Source organism: Nothobranchius furzeri, chromosome 7, assembly GCF_043380555.1.
Source record: "Nothobranchius furzeri strain GRZ-AD chromosome 7, NfurGRZ-RIMD1, whole genome shotgun sequence".
NCBI classification, from domain to species: Eukaryota; Metazoa; Chordata; class Actinopteri; order Cyprinodontiformes; family Nothobranchiidae; genus Nothobranchius; species Nothobranchius furzeri.
Window position 1 is genome coordinate 45,937,825 of NC_091747.1, and position 18,965 is coordinate 45,956,789.

Consider the following 18,965-nt stretch of genomic DNA (forward strand, 5'->3'; position numbering starts at 1 on the left):
TAAAATCCTGTAGGAGGCGCAAAAGGCTCACAGTAAAACTGAACAACACATTAATCGCTTGAAATGCGTGTTTATTTTATTTTACTAACAGTTGATTTTTCCGCGTAAAAATTGTCATTATTGCTTTAATTTTATTTCAATCTATTCATCATATATTTGAACCTTGTTTTATCCCCACTTTTCATATGAAAACACAAAACCTGCAGGAATATTTTAGAGATTTTATTGTCTTGACGTCATGTTCAGCTATTTTAAAGTTTTGCTATCAATATAAAAGCTTAAATATTAACCCAGTGAAGTGTTTAGAGTGTTCTAGAACACACATTTAGTTTATTAGACATATAATAAAATGTCTTTTAATATGATGTGAAATTATACATTAACAAATGTAATCAATCTCAAGGATTTTAGCCAAATTTTTTGACAGATGTGGTCATTTTTAGGTTAAATTAAGAATTTACATAAAAAAATCAAGAATTATTAAATTAAATTTGAATATTTACTTTAAATGTTATACTAGAAATTGTGATAAGCATTAGAAAAAAGCTTTAGGTAAAAAAATTTTTTTAATTATGCTTTTATAAAATAATAAAATAAATAAATATGATTTCTAAAGAGAAGGGCTTTGTTTTGCTGAAATAAATGAACTGTCATCTGAATGCTGATTAAATCACTGTCCAGTGTACACATGCAGGTTTCTCTTTAAGTTTTCAGACCAGAAAATGTCATCAGTCATGACAAACACATTATTCCCTCATCAATAATGCATCTCAGCACCTTTTTTCTCCCTTGTTTTATTTTCAGATTCTCTCATTCTTCATGCCATGCTTTATGGAAAACACAGGAGAGAGCTGGACAGACGGTAAATGCATTTCACCTTGGCGGAGTGCATTTGCAGCTGCCGGACAACAATAGCCTTGAGAATACTCGGAGGCCACAGTGGAGTTGTCTCTGTTCTGGAAATGGAGTTGGGCCCGGAGGCCCGGTTCGCGGCCGCCACACCTCAAGTCCCCTTGCTCGAGGAGTCAAAACAAGCAGCCGGGGCAATCACCTGACACATTTCCATCCAATTTCCACTGCAGAATGTGTTCATTTTTAGGCTAATGGCATGTCATTTTGCAGGAGCCTTTGGTCAAGAATTAATCCTGGAATCAAAACAGATTTTCCGGGGAGCAATCTTCCATCAAGTATTGATTTTTTTACACTCACAGAGCCTGTACTCCCTAATTTAACCTGACAGCCAGCAGCACAATGGACTGGGAGCACCTTGGCGTCTCACAGAGGGAGCTCTCCTCCTCCTCCTTCTGTCCATGAAGTGAAAGAGAGATTTGGAAAGAGGAAGAGAGAAAAAAAAGGACTCCCAGATGTATAAAACAAAGAGCATTGCTTCGAGAAAACAGAAAGATAAAGCTTCCGTCTCTCTCTGTTTTACCTCTAATTACGTTTTCAAGTATAGTGCAACTTGGGCAGGTGAGGCTGAGATGGAAGAGAGGGAGAGTGTTCTTGGTCCATCAGCTATCATTATAGGCCTGTTGACATCTCCCTGTCTTTGAGTGATTCTCATCTGTGATTTCCCCTGGCCATTTTCTGCAGATGCACGGAGAGGGGTTTCATCATGGCCCCATGAAAGGGCCCAAAGTGTCCGCACAAGCCCTCACTAATAAGAAAGCAAAGATGTGTTCGACCATGTCACTCCTCTCCCATCCATATTTGTTCTCTTAAAACCTTCAGATATGCAATCATTCTCTTTTCTCCCCTTCTGCCTCTCCGTAGGCGCTGTAAGTACACTATACCCTACGTAGAGGTCAGCGGGATGAGAGGATGATGGAGGGCAGGGCCGGTTATTTTCCTCTTGCTCTTAAAGCTGTGATGACCCATGAGCAGGAGAGTTGCACTTTTCCAAAAGGTTTTTTCATACGCTGTTACAAACTGCCAAACAGGACGGAAACTATTTCAGTTTTTATCTGCTTTGTTAAACTCCCAATCATCCCATTTTGGACTAAATGAGCTGCAATGTGTCTGATTGGTGATTTTTAAGAGTAAATATGAGTTCTCTAAAAGGTTGTTGCTAAAATGCGAAACAGAAATTACATTCATGATGTTGGACCATCACTTAGCAGAGTGTTAAAAGTAACTCACCTGGAGATTTCAGCCCAAACATCTGGAATAAGACGTCCAAGATGTCAAGGTTTGTTTGGGATGGTGTTGGTTTTGAAAGATTAATTTAGAAATTGTTTATTATTTGATGGTATCAAAGGAGAAAGTCCCAAAAATGCTGGCTTATTACATGAAAATGCATCAGTTAGTGTAAAAACAGCTAAGCCATTCTTTCTAAAAATCCCCTTTATTCCTAAAACTGTGATACAATAAATATAAAGTTTATTCTCTTTATAGTGTACATACATGCATGTTTAACCATACATTTTGCATTGTGCATGTTGCACTTTTGACATATAAGGCAAAAGGAAAAAAAGGTGTAGAAAAAAGTGAGTTAATAAAGGCACCAAAACCCCAAAAGTGTCTTTCTGATGCAGAAACATAATGTAAATATCATAACTAGGAAAAAAAAAGCTAAAACCATTGAAATAAATGAAAGTGATAGCTCAGATGATTTTAGGTGGCCCTCTGTTGCAGAAAGCTCTGTGTTTGGAGAAATAGTTACATTTTGATCGGATTGTCAAGCTAACAGCTAATCCGTGACCAAGTCAAGATGATGTCACCTTAAAATAACTTCAAACTCAAGCATTTCATCCCAGTCAATGCTAATTGTTTTGCCAAGCAGCTAAAACTCCAAACTACTGTCAGTTTTGTGTTGATGGTTGCGTAAGTAGAACTATTTAGTTATTCACTAGCACAAATAGCAGCAGCAGCTAAATAAACTTAACTGGGGTGATGTTTTAGAAATCGGAGTTGTTCTACGACAGGATGTTCAATACGTTTTTTGCGAATGACCGACCAATCAAAACAGCAGTGCTTGTAGATCACAAGATATTCCAACGTAGATTTCAATAAAGCACAGGTTGCATCCACGGAACATCAACACCATGAAAGGCCTAAACATGTCCTGAAATAAAAATAGAACATTCTGACTGTTGCATTTGGCACTTGATTGATGTAACTTTCTATTAATGGCCTTTTGTGGACTAGCTGTTAGCCTATCAGTCCCAAAACTACATTTTGATCTATTGACAAGTAAGTTACTAATGGTTCACAACTTTTTGACAGACCCCAACTTAGGAGAATTGTGATTTTTAGCCCTGTAGAACAACTACATTTGTTGAATATTTTCTCATGTTTCTTCCACCACACTCAGAGGGAACTTGTGCACCTAAAGAGCTCTACTTTTACAGAAACTCTTATTGATCGTCTTCTTTATTGACTCTTTATGATGCGGCCATTTTGTTGTGCTACTTTGGGAAAAGATTTCTGCACAGGTAACTATAAAACAGAAACATCCCATCTTAAAGACGTGCGTTGGACAGCTGGGCTGCTGCAGAGTTAAATGGACTATGGGCCGATGCAATCAGCTGTTCAAGTCGGACAGGTGTCTCTGTAAAGACCCAGTCTATTAACTCCTCTACCTGCAAATACCTCCCTGTGTGTCATTGCTAATAATGCTGAAAAGAGGCACAAAACAGCAGAAACAACAGTGAAAGCAAAGGGGGATCATATGCATGGCCAACCTCGATTGCATGTGAGGATTGGTAATTGCACCCCCAGAGGCATTTGGGTGTGCAGAGCAGCAAAGTGGGGAGACGCCTGAGCAGCTTGGGCTTCACAGTCAGAGTAGCAACATCTCAACCCAGAGGAGGAAGTGAAAACAAGAAGGCGGAGGAGCGGAGGGTGAGGGATGTACAGACAGTTCATTTACCCAGAACATCGGCCCACCGCACATTGTCTGAAAGATAAGGAAAGTGAATGCTTCATGCCTGATGGAAAACAAAGGCAGCAATTTAAAAGCATCTGCATCCAACACATGCACTCTCTTCCTCCACCTTTCTGCTTCTGTGTCCTGACTGATATTGAAACATAATCCTTTTGGAGCGCCGACATGTCATTATATTTCTACTCGGCCTCCTTTTTTTTCATTCAGGACAATTTCAGGTGGCTGCAGGTTGAACAGGAATGTTTTATTTCTACAAGTCAGACGTTTGGAGTGTAAACACAAGAGGTGGACGGACTCTGAAAAGTGGAGTTTAGATCTGAGCTCAGCTGCTCCTCTTATAGACTGTAAGGGGGGAAAATCCACAAAGATTCAGAGATCAAAACTTTTTTCTTTTCTCTTTTCTAAAGCATCCCAAAGGCTTTGGTGCAAACCCCAAACTGCTTCAGCTCTTGGATGTCTGATTAGTAAGAAAGAAAATCTGGGTTTTCTAGAAACAGAAGTTTTCTAACTCTCTGTGAACACATCAGCGTCATTCATTTGAATAAATTAAGTCACTTGAATGTTAATTTAAGATCAAATCTGATGGAAAATGTGAACGTTTTTGACATTTCATTTATTTTTAGTCAGAATAACGAATTACAGGATGTTTTAATGGTAAATCATGAAAATTAGGAATATTGTATTTTTAGATGTTTTATATTCATGTTTGTTTTTATCCAAATGAGACTCAATTTACTGTAATAAATATCAGGTGTAAAATGCAATGAATGACGTCATCAGTGAGAAATAAAAAAAAGAAATAAAGAAACTGAAATATTTACATTTTATATTGTTGTTACACGATTAGAGAAATATACAGTTTCAATGTCTATTTGCTTTCCCATCCCTCAAAAGACTAAATGTACCAAAATATTTTATGTTTTTCTTCCATAATTGGATCAATTTACCATCAAATTCTCCACCTGCAAACTGTGGCAACAGGTTTTAATTAGATCAAAATGTGCTCTAAGAAGAAAAGTCACCCTCAAATGAACGTTCTTTCTGCTGCTAAACTATTAATGAGTGTCTAGTTGTGCCGTAGACATGCATAATTGTTGTTTTGGCATTTTAATGCATCTTCTTTCAAAAATAAATGTTCAGGTTAAAACCACCAGTGTGGCGCCCTCTTTAGGTTAAATGTCTGCACTACATTTGAATTTAAATCAGCCATTGTATTTGCTAAACATTACTTTGTAAATGGTAATTTGCCTGTATTTTATATAGCATCTTCTAGAGTCCTAGAACCCCTCAAGGTGCTTTACAATATAATCAGACGTTTGATTCATTACTATGTGACGTTAGCTGGTATGCGTGACATCTGCTGCACTGCCGTTGTGGGGTATAAACGTAGCCCAGTCTCTGGAGTGAGTTGACGTTGGAATAGCAAGTGTTTACAGATCTGCGCTGGTGGCGCCAGGCAGCTCATGAGCCATCAGTCTGAAGCGATACCACCCAGGGCCGCTCGCCTCCTTCAGAGTCTGAGCATTTGTCTGTGTGTGTTTGTTAGCGGGTCAATTCTCAATGGACAAACCGCAAGTAAGTGGGGGAGTGTATACAAACAAGGAAATGTGCGGCACAATAGTCAGGAGGGGGGGAGGAGCACAGCCCTCTCGGTCCACCAGACCATGCCTCCGTTTGGTGCACTTTCAACAGGAAATGTGGGTGGAGTAGGACTCTCATAGGGGGTGACTTGCTCTTTAAGGATGTCAATGAAAGTTGTTGGAGAGCTTGATCTTAAACACTCAGGAGAAAACATATCATTAGCTGGCAGAACAAGATCTTCCCAGGACATCTGAGACTTGGGTTGTACCATTACGTAAGCCAGTGCTGTGAGTTTAGGGCCAAAGAGGAGAGCCAGAATTAAAAAGAGCAAAAGAAAAGACAAAGGAGCAGCAATTTAGGAAATTATTGGAACACAAATTACAACACAGAAACCAGTCATTGGTGAATCTGGGTAAATATTTGGGAGCAGTTAGTGACTCTTCTACAGAAACGGAGTCAAAACCACTGCATCTTTGGGAAAAACCTGACTTCCTGAGCAGAATCATGTCTGTTTTTAATGTTGCGATGAACAAATGATTTTATATCCATTTTCAGGACTCTAATGTTGACCTTTTTGACGTTACACCAAAACCTGCTGACTTGTCCGTGAGCCTTGCTAACTCTCAGATGCTGAACCAAGAGCTCGTTTGAACGTTTTCGAAGCACACACCTGGAGTCAAGCGCAGAGATTTCTATTCAATAAAATAGTTCTTTAAATATTTAACATATTTAACAAGAAAAACGCGAACCCTGACAGATTTTTGTTATGTTGCTTGCTGGCGTCTTTGTTCCAGATTTGATTGCTTCTATTCTCTTCCTTCTGCTCTGTTCCTACAACGTTTGTGTTTTATTTATACATCTGAGTCATTCCAGTTTTATGTGTTCAGTAATAAAAACAAAATTTCATCTCCATTCACATTTCATTCAGCCGTTTGAGGCGATCCTGCATTCCACAAGGACTCGCTCGCTGATCGATAAGCGCGGTTCGCTCACTCTAGATCATTTTAGATTCTGACATACTTTGTTAATTAGAGGAAATTCTTCCTTCACCAAAATTCTTTTGATCAATTAATAAAAATATTTGAAGATGACATCCTCTTAGAGTTTGAGTTTGGCACATTTATACAAACAAAAGCATGAAGAGCGTCCAAAAAAGACAAAATGAATGGAAATTTTTCTCCTTTCATCACGTACGTCTTTTTAAACAAAGAATGCCGTTAAAACTTTAAATCGGGCAAAAATAAGAGCAAAACGTTTCTGCGTGACTCGTTCTGACCAGATCCACGAATGAGTCAAACCCGAGTATTTGCTTAATCAAATCCATCTCTAAATGCCTTTGAAGTGATGGAAAAGTAAACTTTTACACAAACAGTTTGAGAGATGGGTCGAGGAGCTGCATCTGCACATTTACCTCGTTAATGGTAAAAACAATGAGAATGCTGCGGAGAGAAAACAAAGGAATATCAAATAAGTTGATGGAGCTGGCATCTACTCAAAAATACATCCAAGGTTCTCAGAATGAAGAGAGAGCTGAAAAGAAAGACGCAAAAGCATCTTCTACATCACTTTTCAGTCTAATATTAATAATTTATGTTCTCTGTGCTTTTTATTAGTATTATTTATTTATTTTCTATTTTCTTTTTCAGCATGCCTGCCCGTTTTTCAAAGGCGTCGTGGACAGGGAAGCTGTATCAAACTTTTTGAGTTTCAAAAGGCTTTTCTCCTTGTTTATTTATATATTTTTTCTTCTTTACACTTGTCTTGTTGTTTGGTGAAGCAAACACATGAAGCTTTGATGAGAAGCAAAACCCCCGACATGCGTTCGTTTTCTAATGACCCCCACGGAACTCTGGATAAATGGCAAAGGTTCTGCTAAAATGCACGGTGTCATGGTTAAACCTGCCAAAGATGCACTTGACCATGACCTCACCTGACCTGTTTTATCTGATGCCTTTCATACCTGCTTCTGTGCTTCGAACATATACGGCTGTACGGGAAAACGTAGACTCATAAAATACTAAAACCAAGATCAGCCAAAAGCAGACCAAATAAAACATTCCCTTTAACTACATTTTGTACATTTTTATTTAAACTGAACAAACCCAGATTTTCACCAGACACGTAAGAGGCGCGTAACGTAATAGGCGCGTTTCCCTTGCAACCTCAGTGGCGCATCTCCTCCCACTGGGATCATTTCAGATGTGAATCGGTAGCAAAAGCATTCCATGCAGCTCTTCCCAAGATGTCAGGAAATCACATCAGAAAAGGGCTTGGGATCGTGTCACGTTCACAGACACAGCCGCCACGTTGGCGGTGTCCAAGTCCTTACTTGCTGCTTGTTACTCAGACAACATAGCGCTCAGTCTCGGCCTTGCTGCTTCCTTTAATATATTTTTTGTTTGATCAGTTTTTATTTTACAACCACGGTGAATCGTTGCTGTGTTGTAGGGTGCCACACGTGATCGCCAGGGAAAAAGGTGGAAAACTAGCTAACTTTTCACAGTTTTCCCGCTTGAAGGAATGACCACGGAGACCAAAAATCTGCCATAACAAAGTCTCATCGACGCGCTTGGATCGCAGCTGTAAGGTGACCAAAAATCACCTCCGCAGTGTTTTTATTCTGGTAAGTTACAGATGGTGTTTGTTTTTTGTTTCTTTCTTTCAACTGCGACATGCACACACAACACACACATAGGCTACACACACACACACACCGATAGGCTAATGCTGGCACACTGACACATTAAAACTTCTCTTGCTACACATCTTCTGTGGAATGACACTTTTGAGTGTTTGACTAGAAAAAACAGTCTCTTCTGGATGTTTATATCCGCTCACGCCACAAACAGGATAGCTGAAAACGTCTGTTACAGAGCTGTGGTGGGAACAAGTTGTCGCCTGCATATTCCACATCTTTTTTGGGATTTTAACATGTTTGCTTTCTCCCCAATCTGCTTGTTCTCTGCGACGTAGTGTTTGTTTTCATGGTTTGTTTACACTGGTAAGGCCATCAATGGGTCTGCGTACATCCCAGAATGCTACGCATAATCACGTGTGATCCCGAGCCCGATTGCACGAACACAAGAAATGTTGCTGGTTCACACGATAACAGGCAGGAGAAAGATGACATGATGTGTCCACAAGGTTTGCTGTTTATTCTCCTGTCCTGTTTTCTTCGGCCATGGAGGCATCACATGTAGACCTTTTTTTCACTAGTTAAGCAATAGGAAATCTACGTGTGTATTTTATTTTGAAAGACTGCTCGTGTGTTTGACTTCCTGTCTATCTCGATCTGAATTGCTGAGAGGTTCTGGAAGCATAGTGTGTAAAAATTTGTTTGAAGCATAAATGTAGCAGAGTGACACAACACTGTACTCCTGCGACACGTCAGAAACACACTGCATCGCAGCCAATGGGAACACCCATCGACTCTAATGGCAGCTATTAGCTGCGTCTTACGGTAATAAAAAATGGAAAGATGTGTGTGGGTTGGTGAAACTCATGTCCCTTAAAGAAGTTGTACCACCTTGAGTCACATGACAATGGGACATACATGACAGCCCCATCTAGTGGGCATCTTTTATTTTTGTGCATACATGTCGTTATAGTTCATTTATCGTTATCGAGGTGAACTCCTCCCGTGATATTGATTTTAGACCATATCATGGCTGACTCAATTTTAAGATTTTTGGCATCTGCCTGATCGATCCCGGTGGCTGTCTGGTGGGGTCTGGGTCTCTGGGCTCTGCTGGGTCCCTGGCGGGGGTGGTCGCCCCTGGGTCCTGGGTCACTGGGTCCCGGGCTTGGCCGGCTAGGGGGTTGGAGGCTGCGGGCGGGCCTGTGGGCTTGCTGCTGATATCTCCCGGGACTCTGCCGGCTGCTGGTTGTGGCCCCCCGGGGTGATCCTCTGTGCCTCTCGAGAGGGGCGGGGGCCTTTCTGGTTGCAGTTTCCTTGGGGTTCCTGTGTTCTGGGGCAGCGCCTGGATCTCTGGGACTTGGAGCTCCCCCCGTCTCCTACACATCTTTGGGGGTGCAGATCTGTGGTCCCTCACACTCTCTATTGGACGCTCCTGTAGAGAAACCTTACATAAACAAGCGCGTGTACACACACAGGTGCTCACATGGTGCTCTCAAAGTATGGACTTGGACACGCTCAACACATGTCTTAAGGCTGTCGTTGCCACTAAATGCACTATGATTTATTATCGTGTGATTGTTCAGTAAAACGATGCTGACTGTATATTTCTTCAAGTTGACGCAGTGATAGCTTGCTCCTGTTATATTGTTGTGTGTCCTATTTTTTTCTCTTCTTTCTCCTTCTGCAGGTCTAGAAGCAGACTCTTGTTCATTATTGTTTGTTTTTGTGGAACACCCACACACACACACACACACACACACACCTTTTGTCTTTTCCTTTCTCTTTCACCTCTGACTCCATGTCTGGTCGGAATTACAAAGCATTCAAAAACAATAACAATAAAGTTTTAAGTATCAGGCATGACATTTAAAGCAGACGCTTTGATGCTCCACTTGAGAGTAAATCTGTAAGGCTTGTTACCAGCATTCAGACATCAATTCTGTTTGTTTCACATCCAGACAGGACATGGGGCGGGGGGGGGGGGGGGGGGGGGGGCAGCAGGGGGGCATATCGCCCAGCTCTATCCGGTGGAAAGCTGGGGTACGTTTGCCTGTTTTCAACTCTCAGCCTCCCAACTGTCCATGTAGCAAATGTTTTAAATTTAATTATTAATCTGAGAATTGAAAGTAAAATCAAAACGGCGTGCCTTCTTCTGATTGCAGAGTTCTCTATGCTAGAGGCCGACCGATATGAGTTTTTTAAGGCCGATATATATGTATACATTTTAGCAGCACACTGATTGTGAAAGAAAACTGAACAGTCACTGTGTGCAATATAAATTAAATAAGTCAATAAAATGCTGTAACGCCCAGAAAGGTTCAATTTTCACCCACATATTGACCTACATGCGACGGTCATCTACAGATATACAGATAGGTTGATATTCTATATTTATATAGAATCATCACATCTTATTGATCATAATTTAACCCCCCAATCTCATTAACCCTACAATGCCTAATATTTATTGAAATTCAAATTTAAAACAAAGTCAAAACATAAAAAAATATGGTGTGTTGGGGTCCTTCAGGTCCTTTCTTCAGTCTAGTGGTGGCAGTGTGCGTGATTTATTTATTTATTTATTTTAATCGGCTTTTAAAAATAATTTCAGCCGATGGCCGATATAGAAAAAAATTAATATATCAGCCTAATATATCGTCCGGACGATATATCGGTCAGCCTCTAAAATGCAACAGAAATTTGTGGTTAATTAAATAATTAAAATTACTTAATTTCTGTAGGATTTAAGAAAAACATGTTGGTCTTGGCTCCATTACAATTCGCTGTTAGCTCATCAATCCTGTCAGAATGATTCCCCGTTTCTCTAGACCAGGGGTGTCAAACTCAAACTCACAAGGGGCCGAAATGAAACTCTGGGACGGAGTCGAGGGCCAAACTTAATATTTTTGAAAAAGTGACGGCAAATTTGCACATTTTATTTATCAACATATATGCAATTTTGAACCTTTAAATTTGGAAACAAACATATTTCTGCATTAACACTGAATGTGGGATAACCAAATTACACACGAGCAAGTCAGTTTTAAATAAAAGGCATCAGTGGTATTCATTACTTGTGGTATAATCAGCATTCTTAAAATCTATTCAGGATTTATGTTTTCTTGTTTATTCATTTTTCTTATTTTTTATTCTCCTTTTTTTCTCCTGTAATAAGTGTCATCGCTGCTGTGACGTCTAGCTTTCCCCACTGAGGAACAATAAAGGATTTTCTATTCTATTCATCTATCTGCAGCCTTTCCACTTCCTGTTTACTGTAGGTTAAATCTTTTCTCACGGGCCAACAACAAAATAGAAATATCATTTTATCTTAAATGAAAATGCAACATCTCACCTGTTAACTTTCATGTTTTGGAGCAGAAAACGAGCATAAAACCAACATATTTAAAGCTCAGTTTGCTCCACTGGTTTACTGTGATGCTCACCTGTTCCAGCCAGATACCTGCATCATGGGGTTGATCTGAGCTCAGGAGGCTCCTGTTGTTTTGTTCATCTTCATCATAATAATGACAACATTAGATGACAACAGGTGCTCACATAGGTTTGTGCTGATGAACATGTTTGAGCAACTTAACCACGTTGTTGTGAGTCGGGGAGGAAACACAACGACAGCAGCCACAGAGTCATGCTGGTTTGAGCGTGTCGCTGTTCGCTGGAGTTATATCAGCTCTGTCTGGACGTTAGTTGGAACACTTTTTCTTTCAGTCGTGAACACATTACTGAGCGGCTAGCATCTCCGTTTCTGGGCTTCAACGTCAGAAAATAGCTGAGTGAACTCGGCGCTGAGTGAGAGGAGTGTAGTTTGTCTGAGACAGCGGAGCTGCAGAGACCGGCAGCAGGCGGAAAAAACACAAAGGAGGGGGCGTCGTCGGCTCCGCGCTGACGCCGCAAAGCATCATGGGAGTTGAAGTATTTGCAGTAAAATCGGCCAGCGGGCCAGTTTGAATATATTTTTGATATTTATCTCGCGGGCCACATAAAAATGCTCCGCGGGCCGCATCTGGCCCGCAGGCCTTGACTCTGACATCTGTGCTCTAAATTAACAAATATAGGAATTATCCACATGATATATATTTTTAATCTTTTTCACACAAAACTACTCCCATGGACCTGAACTAGTCCTTTAATGAAACCAAACGTAGTTATTAATGTGGCTTTGAGTTTCAGAGAATTCAAGAATGCATCTGAAGCTGGTCAGATAAGTCAAAGCTAATAGGAAAACTTGTCTACTCTTTGTGGTCATTGATTATTTTTGGTGAATCTTTTTGATTTGAGCTTCCATGTTGGCTTCATGAAGACAACCAAATGCTTTTGAGCAGGTTTGGACTTTGTAGGACTTTTATTTTACGGTAAAAATAAACATGACATGAAAGAGTGATTCCATTGGAAACTCTGCACGTATTTAATGTCAAACAATTGTTTATTAATTATGGTACAAATCAATGTGACAGACTTGAAGCGTTTTTGTCTTTCTTTGATTTACTGACTTTTTTTAAGAAATACACAAAGTGCTGCTTAACCAACCAAAAACAGATATTGCTGCTTACAGTTTTCCAGTCTGATATTTAAAAAATAACAAAAGAAGGAACACCTCTGTAGGCTCTAGAGCTTTGGTTTCTAGCTCTTTGACCATTAAGAAAACTTCAAACCAGTTTTGTTTAGTGCTGACAGACAAACCTGTTGATTTAGCGCAACATAGTCATGATTTCTAGTTTTCTACAAGCTGTGAGAACTGAAGAGTTACAGCACGCAGACATAATTCAACACAAGAATGTGTCACGTGATGAAAAAGCAACCAAACACGAGCCTCTTCCCCACGCTGAGAGCGAACGTGGACACAGATCTGCTCTGACCTGCAGCTGTCTGCACTGAGGTAAACCTTGGAGGAGCTACTGTTTATTTCTATTCTTTATTTCTTGCAACTCTTGTTTTAAAGATTGTCAACAACTTGAATCTGTCTCTGTACAATGTGCATAACTAGCGCTTTGGTCCGGCGTGAAGAAGTTGAGCAAAGGCAAAACTCTCTTCCTGTCTTGATAGTTTTTGGTTTTGGTTACAGCTTTGTTGTTCTGATCCACTGCTGGTTTTCTCATATCTGCGGATATTTTGTGATTTGGGCTTGAAATTGTTTTGTTGGCCACAAAATCACAACATAAATGCACACATTTTTGAAAAATAGCTGAAATTCACTGTGGTCTGTGGCTGCTCGACGTAACTCATGTGTTCTTTGTACAGTGTGGGTGAATGATTTCCATTTGGGGAAGAAGAAGAGGACAAGACTGAAATGCTGAGACAACCAATGTGACATGGAGAGAGATGCATCAAGCAGACACTTGATGCTGAATAAATCACATCAAATTTCACCTCACTTCAAATTAAGTTGACTATTTCTGACGTGTGACACTTATTCTCAACATTCACCCACTTTTTTTTCCCGTGAGGGCAAATCACTTGAGAAATTGTCTGAAAATGGACATTTCTGACAAAAAAATACCAAAACTTTTTGATGAAAAGAAAGGTTTAGAAATCAAAGGTTTAAGAAATCTTCCTTTCTAATAAAAACACAAAATCTTGTGGATAATTATTTAAATTAAACATTCTTAGAATTAAAGAAAGTTCCTGGAAATGATTCAGAGCTGGAATAAGAACTTATATGACCTTCACTCAGCTGAAAGGAAGGGGCAATAAAATGAAAATATAAACTTTTTTGTGAGTAAAATTAAAAAGGAGCTGCATGGTTTGGTCAGAGGCAACACAATATGAGTTTAGTGAACTTTATGGCGAGATTAAAAGCTTGATGTGGTAGATTTAAATAAAATTTAAACATTTTTTGGATGCCAGGTGCAATATTTAAATAATTCCTCATGCAGAGACAAATTTACCTGAAAACAAGAGACAGAAAGCACAGATGAAGCTGTTTGACATTGTCTTCTTCTTTTCAACACAGTGTAAAACACTTTAGAAAACGGGGCACAACGCCGCGTGATTAAAGAAATAAAAAAGATAAAATCTTCCCCAGTCCTTGAGGTGAAGTTTGTGTGTTCTTTGGCTATCAGGCTTTGGCAACAGAATAACACAGTAGCTCGAAACAAAGCTGCAGTTGACACTGAAAACCCTTCTCTTCACCGCGCGAAAGTCCTCGTCTCCTTTTCTGATCCGCAACAGTTTAATAATAAATACCTGTAAAAGTTGTACAAAGTTACACCGTGACTGAAAAAATGTATAGATGAAACACAAACTGGAGGCAAACAACAATAAAATGCAACAGCACAGTTCTTCTCTTTTATCAGTGTGATTCAATTTAAGTTTTTTTTAAATATTTACATTCAAACAATGAAGAAAAAAACGAGAGAGAAAGATAAAATGTTTACCCACACCCATACATATAGCTTCCATTTTGCCAGTACAAATGTAAAAATTTTGAGCACATTTACATTACAAAATTATTCTTAGTTAGATGCAACAGACTTTGGTAAATAGTGTTTTGATTTGGTATGTTCTCTTTACTAAATCCCTCCTCGTGGGAACCAGAATTAGAGAGACAGTCTGGTCTGAAAGTCTAAATCTATGGAGTCACGACACGGCCAGAATGTTCGGGTAAACGTAAAAATAAATTTTAAAAGTGAAAAAAATTTAAGCTGAAACTAAATGTCAAATTTTGAACTTGAAATTAGAAAAATCAAAATACGTTTTCAAAATAAAAAGGAGTGAAACAAACATTTTCTTTCAGCTTGAAAAAAAAGCTTTGATTTATTGAAGTTTTTTAATTCAACATTTTTTTATTTTGAATTTGAATAGCATGTGTTTACTAAACGTTTTGCATTTCCACAGTTAAAAGAAACATAAAAGGAGCGGGCCCTCCCGCCTTAATGATGGCTATCAGTCACGTTTCCCCGCCCACTCCTGTCAAATCAAGGTCAAAACTGGAATCTGAAAAAAAAAAGACTTGAAATAGTCAGAAAACAGATCTGACACTGAAAAAAACACTAATATGAATCTGAAATAATAAAACCCGAAAATGAAACTACAATAAATATATAAATAAATAAATAAATTCTAAGCGGAAAAAGGTTTAGTTAAAATAAGTGAACTGAATTTAAAAATTTTTCTAGTGGAAATAAAAATGCAACTTTTGGTTTTACAAGTTCAAAATTTGACTATCATTTTATTTTGTTCAGTTTCAATCTTTTTCCCAACATTCTGGCCCTGTCTGGGCTCCATACACACCTCTTTAAAACAGCACGCCATTTGTTTTTACATCATTCTCCCATATTAATCTCTTTTTCATTGTTTTTGGTTTCGCCAAGGTCATTTACAGAATCACACTGACAACACATAGTTTCTGTTTGGGAACCGTCCGTCCAGCTGAGTTCATCCACCTCTGTTGTTTTTAATGGCTGCCACTTTTCCACTCCACTGTTTCTTTTTTTTCATTCTTTATTTTTTGGAGAGCTCGTTCATTTGGGGAGCTCCTCTAGAGAATCAGTGAGAGGGTCCATAGGTGCAGCCATGCCGAGGTCGGGCTGTTTCAAGCGCTTTATTGTGTTTTTCAAAGCTTGCCTCTTGTTGCAGAACCAGACGCGCACCACCTCCCTGTCATAGTTCAGTTTCTCGGCTATTTCCGTCATTTCCTGTCCGGAGGGGTGTGTGTTCTTCTCAAAGTGGCTGTTGAGGATCTCGAGTGCCTGCGGGGTGAAAGAGGTCCTCCGCTTGCGTTTTTTCGAAGGCTCGCTGCCGATAAACTCAGTCAGGTTCTGCATGCCGGATCGGTGGCGGGCTTCAGCCTCGGCCATCCAGCGCTCCAGAACGGGCTTAATCTTCTGGGCACTTTTAGGGGTGATGTCCAACTTCTCAAACCTGGCAGGATATAAAAGGCCAGGGTTCAGTTTGCCTGTCAGACTGCTACCTATAGTGTTCTCTTGGGCTTCCTGTGGTAGGAAAAAGTGGCTTCTCAGGATGGTGTGTCTGGGGAGAATTGAGAAAAAAGAATCTTACTTAGGTGCCCTGCCAGAACAAGGGATAAGCTGCCTGCCTTTTGGTCTCCTCCACCAGAATGCCACCGGGACTGAGACTAACCTCCAGGAGCTCGTCTGAGACCTTGAACCAGCTCGGCTGCAGCAGCAGCAGGCGACGCTTAAACGCCCTGAGTTAACCGTCTGGCTGAGGTTCTCTGTCCCAAATTGGCAGTAGTGGAACAAGGAGATTATTGCCAATCGCTAAAATTCAGGTGCAACTAAACCCAAAAGCATGCAAAAATAATCTCACTAAATGTTTTAATGCTTTTTATGAATCAGAAAAAAGCAGAAATTATCCCAAATATGTCATTTCCACCTCCCAGAAGATAAATATCCACTACAGCATGCAGTTAAATATGGCACCACCATTTATTTACAAAAACTACATTTTAAATCAGAATGTACATTTAATACATCTTTAACATGTTCTAACAACCGTCTCACTTCATTTTATAGGAATACATGATCAGACTTCACACAAAGTCACAGAAGCAGAATTATTCCACGGCTGCCAAGGTGAAACTCGGTGGCTGTCAGGTGCGTTAAACATTCCTCTCGTTCCTGTGGAGCTGCTCATTAGGATCGTTTAGTCATCTTTAGAAACATCAGCGAGTCATTATGGGAAAGGTGAAAAAACACCTGCTTGGTATTTTATTCACTTGTGCAAAAGCTTTGACAAGCGTGTGTTGGAAAAAAAAATAAACCTCCCGTTTTAGAAGAAAATGTTTTAATTAATGATGAGATGACCTCATGTTTTGATAAAAATGATCTCAATTGGATGTTTTTATTTTTATTTTGGATAAAGTTTTTTAATAAGGTTTTCTGCTGTTGATCATTTGTCCTCATCTTTCCTTACAACTTTGTTGTTTTAGGCTATTTTTTCGGTCCAAGAGGGAAAATCCTCTTTAAATGCTATAAATGATGTAGGAAACGTCCAAATCTTTGATAAAACAATTCTGTAAAAACTCTGTTAGCATGTAAAGTAAAATGTAACCTAATCATTTATCAGGTCAATGATATTTCTGATTCAGCAGGAGGTTGGGAGTAACTCTGTATGAAAAAAATCACACAGTGTGTTCATGGAAGGACGTTAAATGGAACAAAACGACACCAGAAGGTGCTCTCCACAGAAAAAAACCACAAATGCGTGTTTTGTTTTTAAGGTTCCTGACCATGCGTGCAGGAACTTCCTGTTTCAACACCTTGTTGGAGCCTTCCATCCTGGTCGGCAGGCGGGATCATTTATAACCCCATCCTGCACCTAAACAGAGGAAGAGGAGGCTCCATACTGGGGGAATACATTAGTGAGTAAGAAGAGTCACTAGAGACGGGACATTTCATGGATCAACAGAAACCACGGATACCAAAATGAGCTGAGAGTGGCCCCCCCTCGAGGGTGGAAACCTCTATGGGTTTTCTTAAAAGTATCTGCAGAGTTTGATTTAAATATTCTGCTGCGTTTTTAGTCTCAGAAAAAGGTTTAAGAGTTTTTGTACAAAGTTAAAATCTACCTACTGTCTTCTAAAACCACAAATACTGAAGCAGAGCCTCTGCATTTATCCAGTGGCCATGCTCCATGTGTAACTTCCACTGTGTGGCTCTTGTTTTGTGTTTTATTCTTCACTAAATTCAATAAAAGAGGGAAGGGAACAATCTGAGCATGCAGGAGGACTGACCCATCTTAAACCTTTGTCGGCTGTGCTGAAGAGAAAGGTACAGAACCAAATTATTTAATTAATTAGCTGTACGTTCTCCTGTCCTCTGTCCTCCGGGCCACACACACACACACACACACACACACACACACACACACACACACACACACACACACAGACACACACACACACACACACACACACACACACACACACACACACACACACACGACTGTCTCAGCTGTTATTTTCGTTAAGGAGTGTGCACGTACAGCATGCGCGCCTCGTGCACGAGCCTACTATTGAAGCTGCCGTTATGCTTTTGGCCTGAGGGGGCAATCGCGAGCATAACAATTCAAAACTCCGTAAAGTCCCTTTAACACAGAAGAACCCCTGAAGGACTTAGTTGTTCGTCCTTTTATTGTTCGTCCTTTTATCAAAACTTATTTTGAGCCTGAGAGGGTTAAAGAGACGTGTGATTCTGCTTTCTAATCCATACATTTGCCAGTTAAACTTTAGATTTTAATGACTTTTCAAACTTATTTTCACTGAAAAATGGATTTAAAAAAAACCGGAGTCTGTTCATATGTTCATGCAACAACCAGCCTGAAGATTTTAACTAGTGCAGAATAAGCACAAGTATGGCCAAGTCTTAAATATATACATATAAATAAACAGCATAATGTGAGAAAAATAGATGTTAAACAGTGTTGGTCGGCTAGAGGTGCACATTCACAAATGAGAGGCGTTGCTTTTTGCTATAACCACGGAAGTGGTGAGAAGGGCTTAAAGGTGCAACAGATTTTTTCCACCTTCGAGAAGAAACTGGATTTCTGCTTTAAAGGCGAGAAACACTGAAAAACCATTATTTAATTATAATTTCTGATTATAATCGTCACTCTGGGTTTTTCATGCAGGCTGAACATGAAAATAGACTCCTACACCTAACTCCTGCATTAGCTTCTGATAGAAAATAGATGGTGAAACTCTAGAATTTCAAAATCCTGACAGATCAACATCACACTGTCATGTAACATTCATGGACTTGTAACGTGAGGAAATATGGGTTTTCTGGCACAATGGTGGTGCTGGACTCAGCTGGGTCAAAGCTGGGTCACTGAGAACTTTCACCCACAGATTAAGACCTGAACGCCAGTGAGTCTGGGAGGAAA

The 18,965-nt window shown here is 39.7% G+C and overlaps 1 protein-coding gene and 1 long non-coding RNA gene across 4 annotated transcripts in view; one reads left to right on the forward strand and one right to left on the reverse strand.

Annotated features, from left to right (window-relative positions):
• The first annotated feature begins 12,406 nt into the window (after positions 1-12,406).
• On the forward strand, positions 12,407-13,491 carry LOC139070598 (uncharacterized). Its single transcript, XR_011521089.1, has 2 exons — positions 12,407-12,996; positions 13,359-13,491. It is a non-coding gene; the product is annotated as an uncharacterized lncRNA (long non-coding RNA).
• A 541-nt stretch (positions 13,492-14,032) lies between these two features.
• pou6f2 (POU class 6 homeobox 2) overlaps positions 14,033-18,965 on the reverse strand; it is a 110,455-nt gene continuing 105,522 nt past the window's right edge. For 2 of the 3 annotated variants that reach the window (XM_054751457.2, XM_015954702.3), the window contains one exon: positions 14,033-16,088. In XM_054751457.2, the coding sequence (XP_054607432.1) occupies positions 15,581-16,088 (508 nt within the window). In that variant the 3' untranslated portion in view covers positions 14,033-15,580. The remainder of the gene's footprint in view (positions 16,089-18,965) is intronic. The other variant, XM_070553106.1, reaches the window with a different exon arrangement.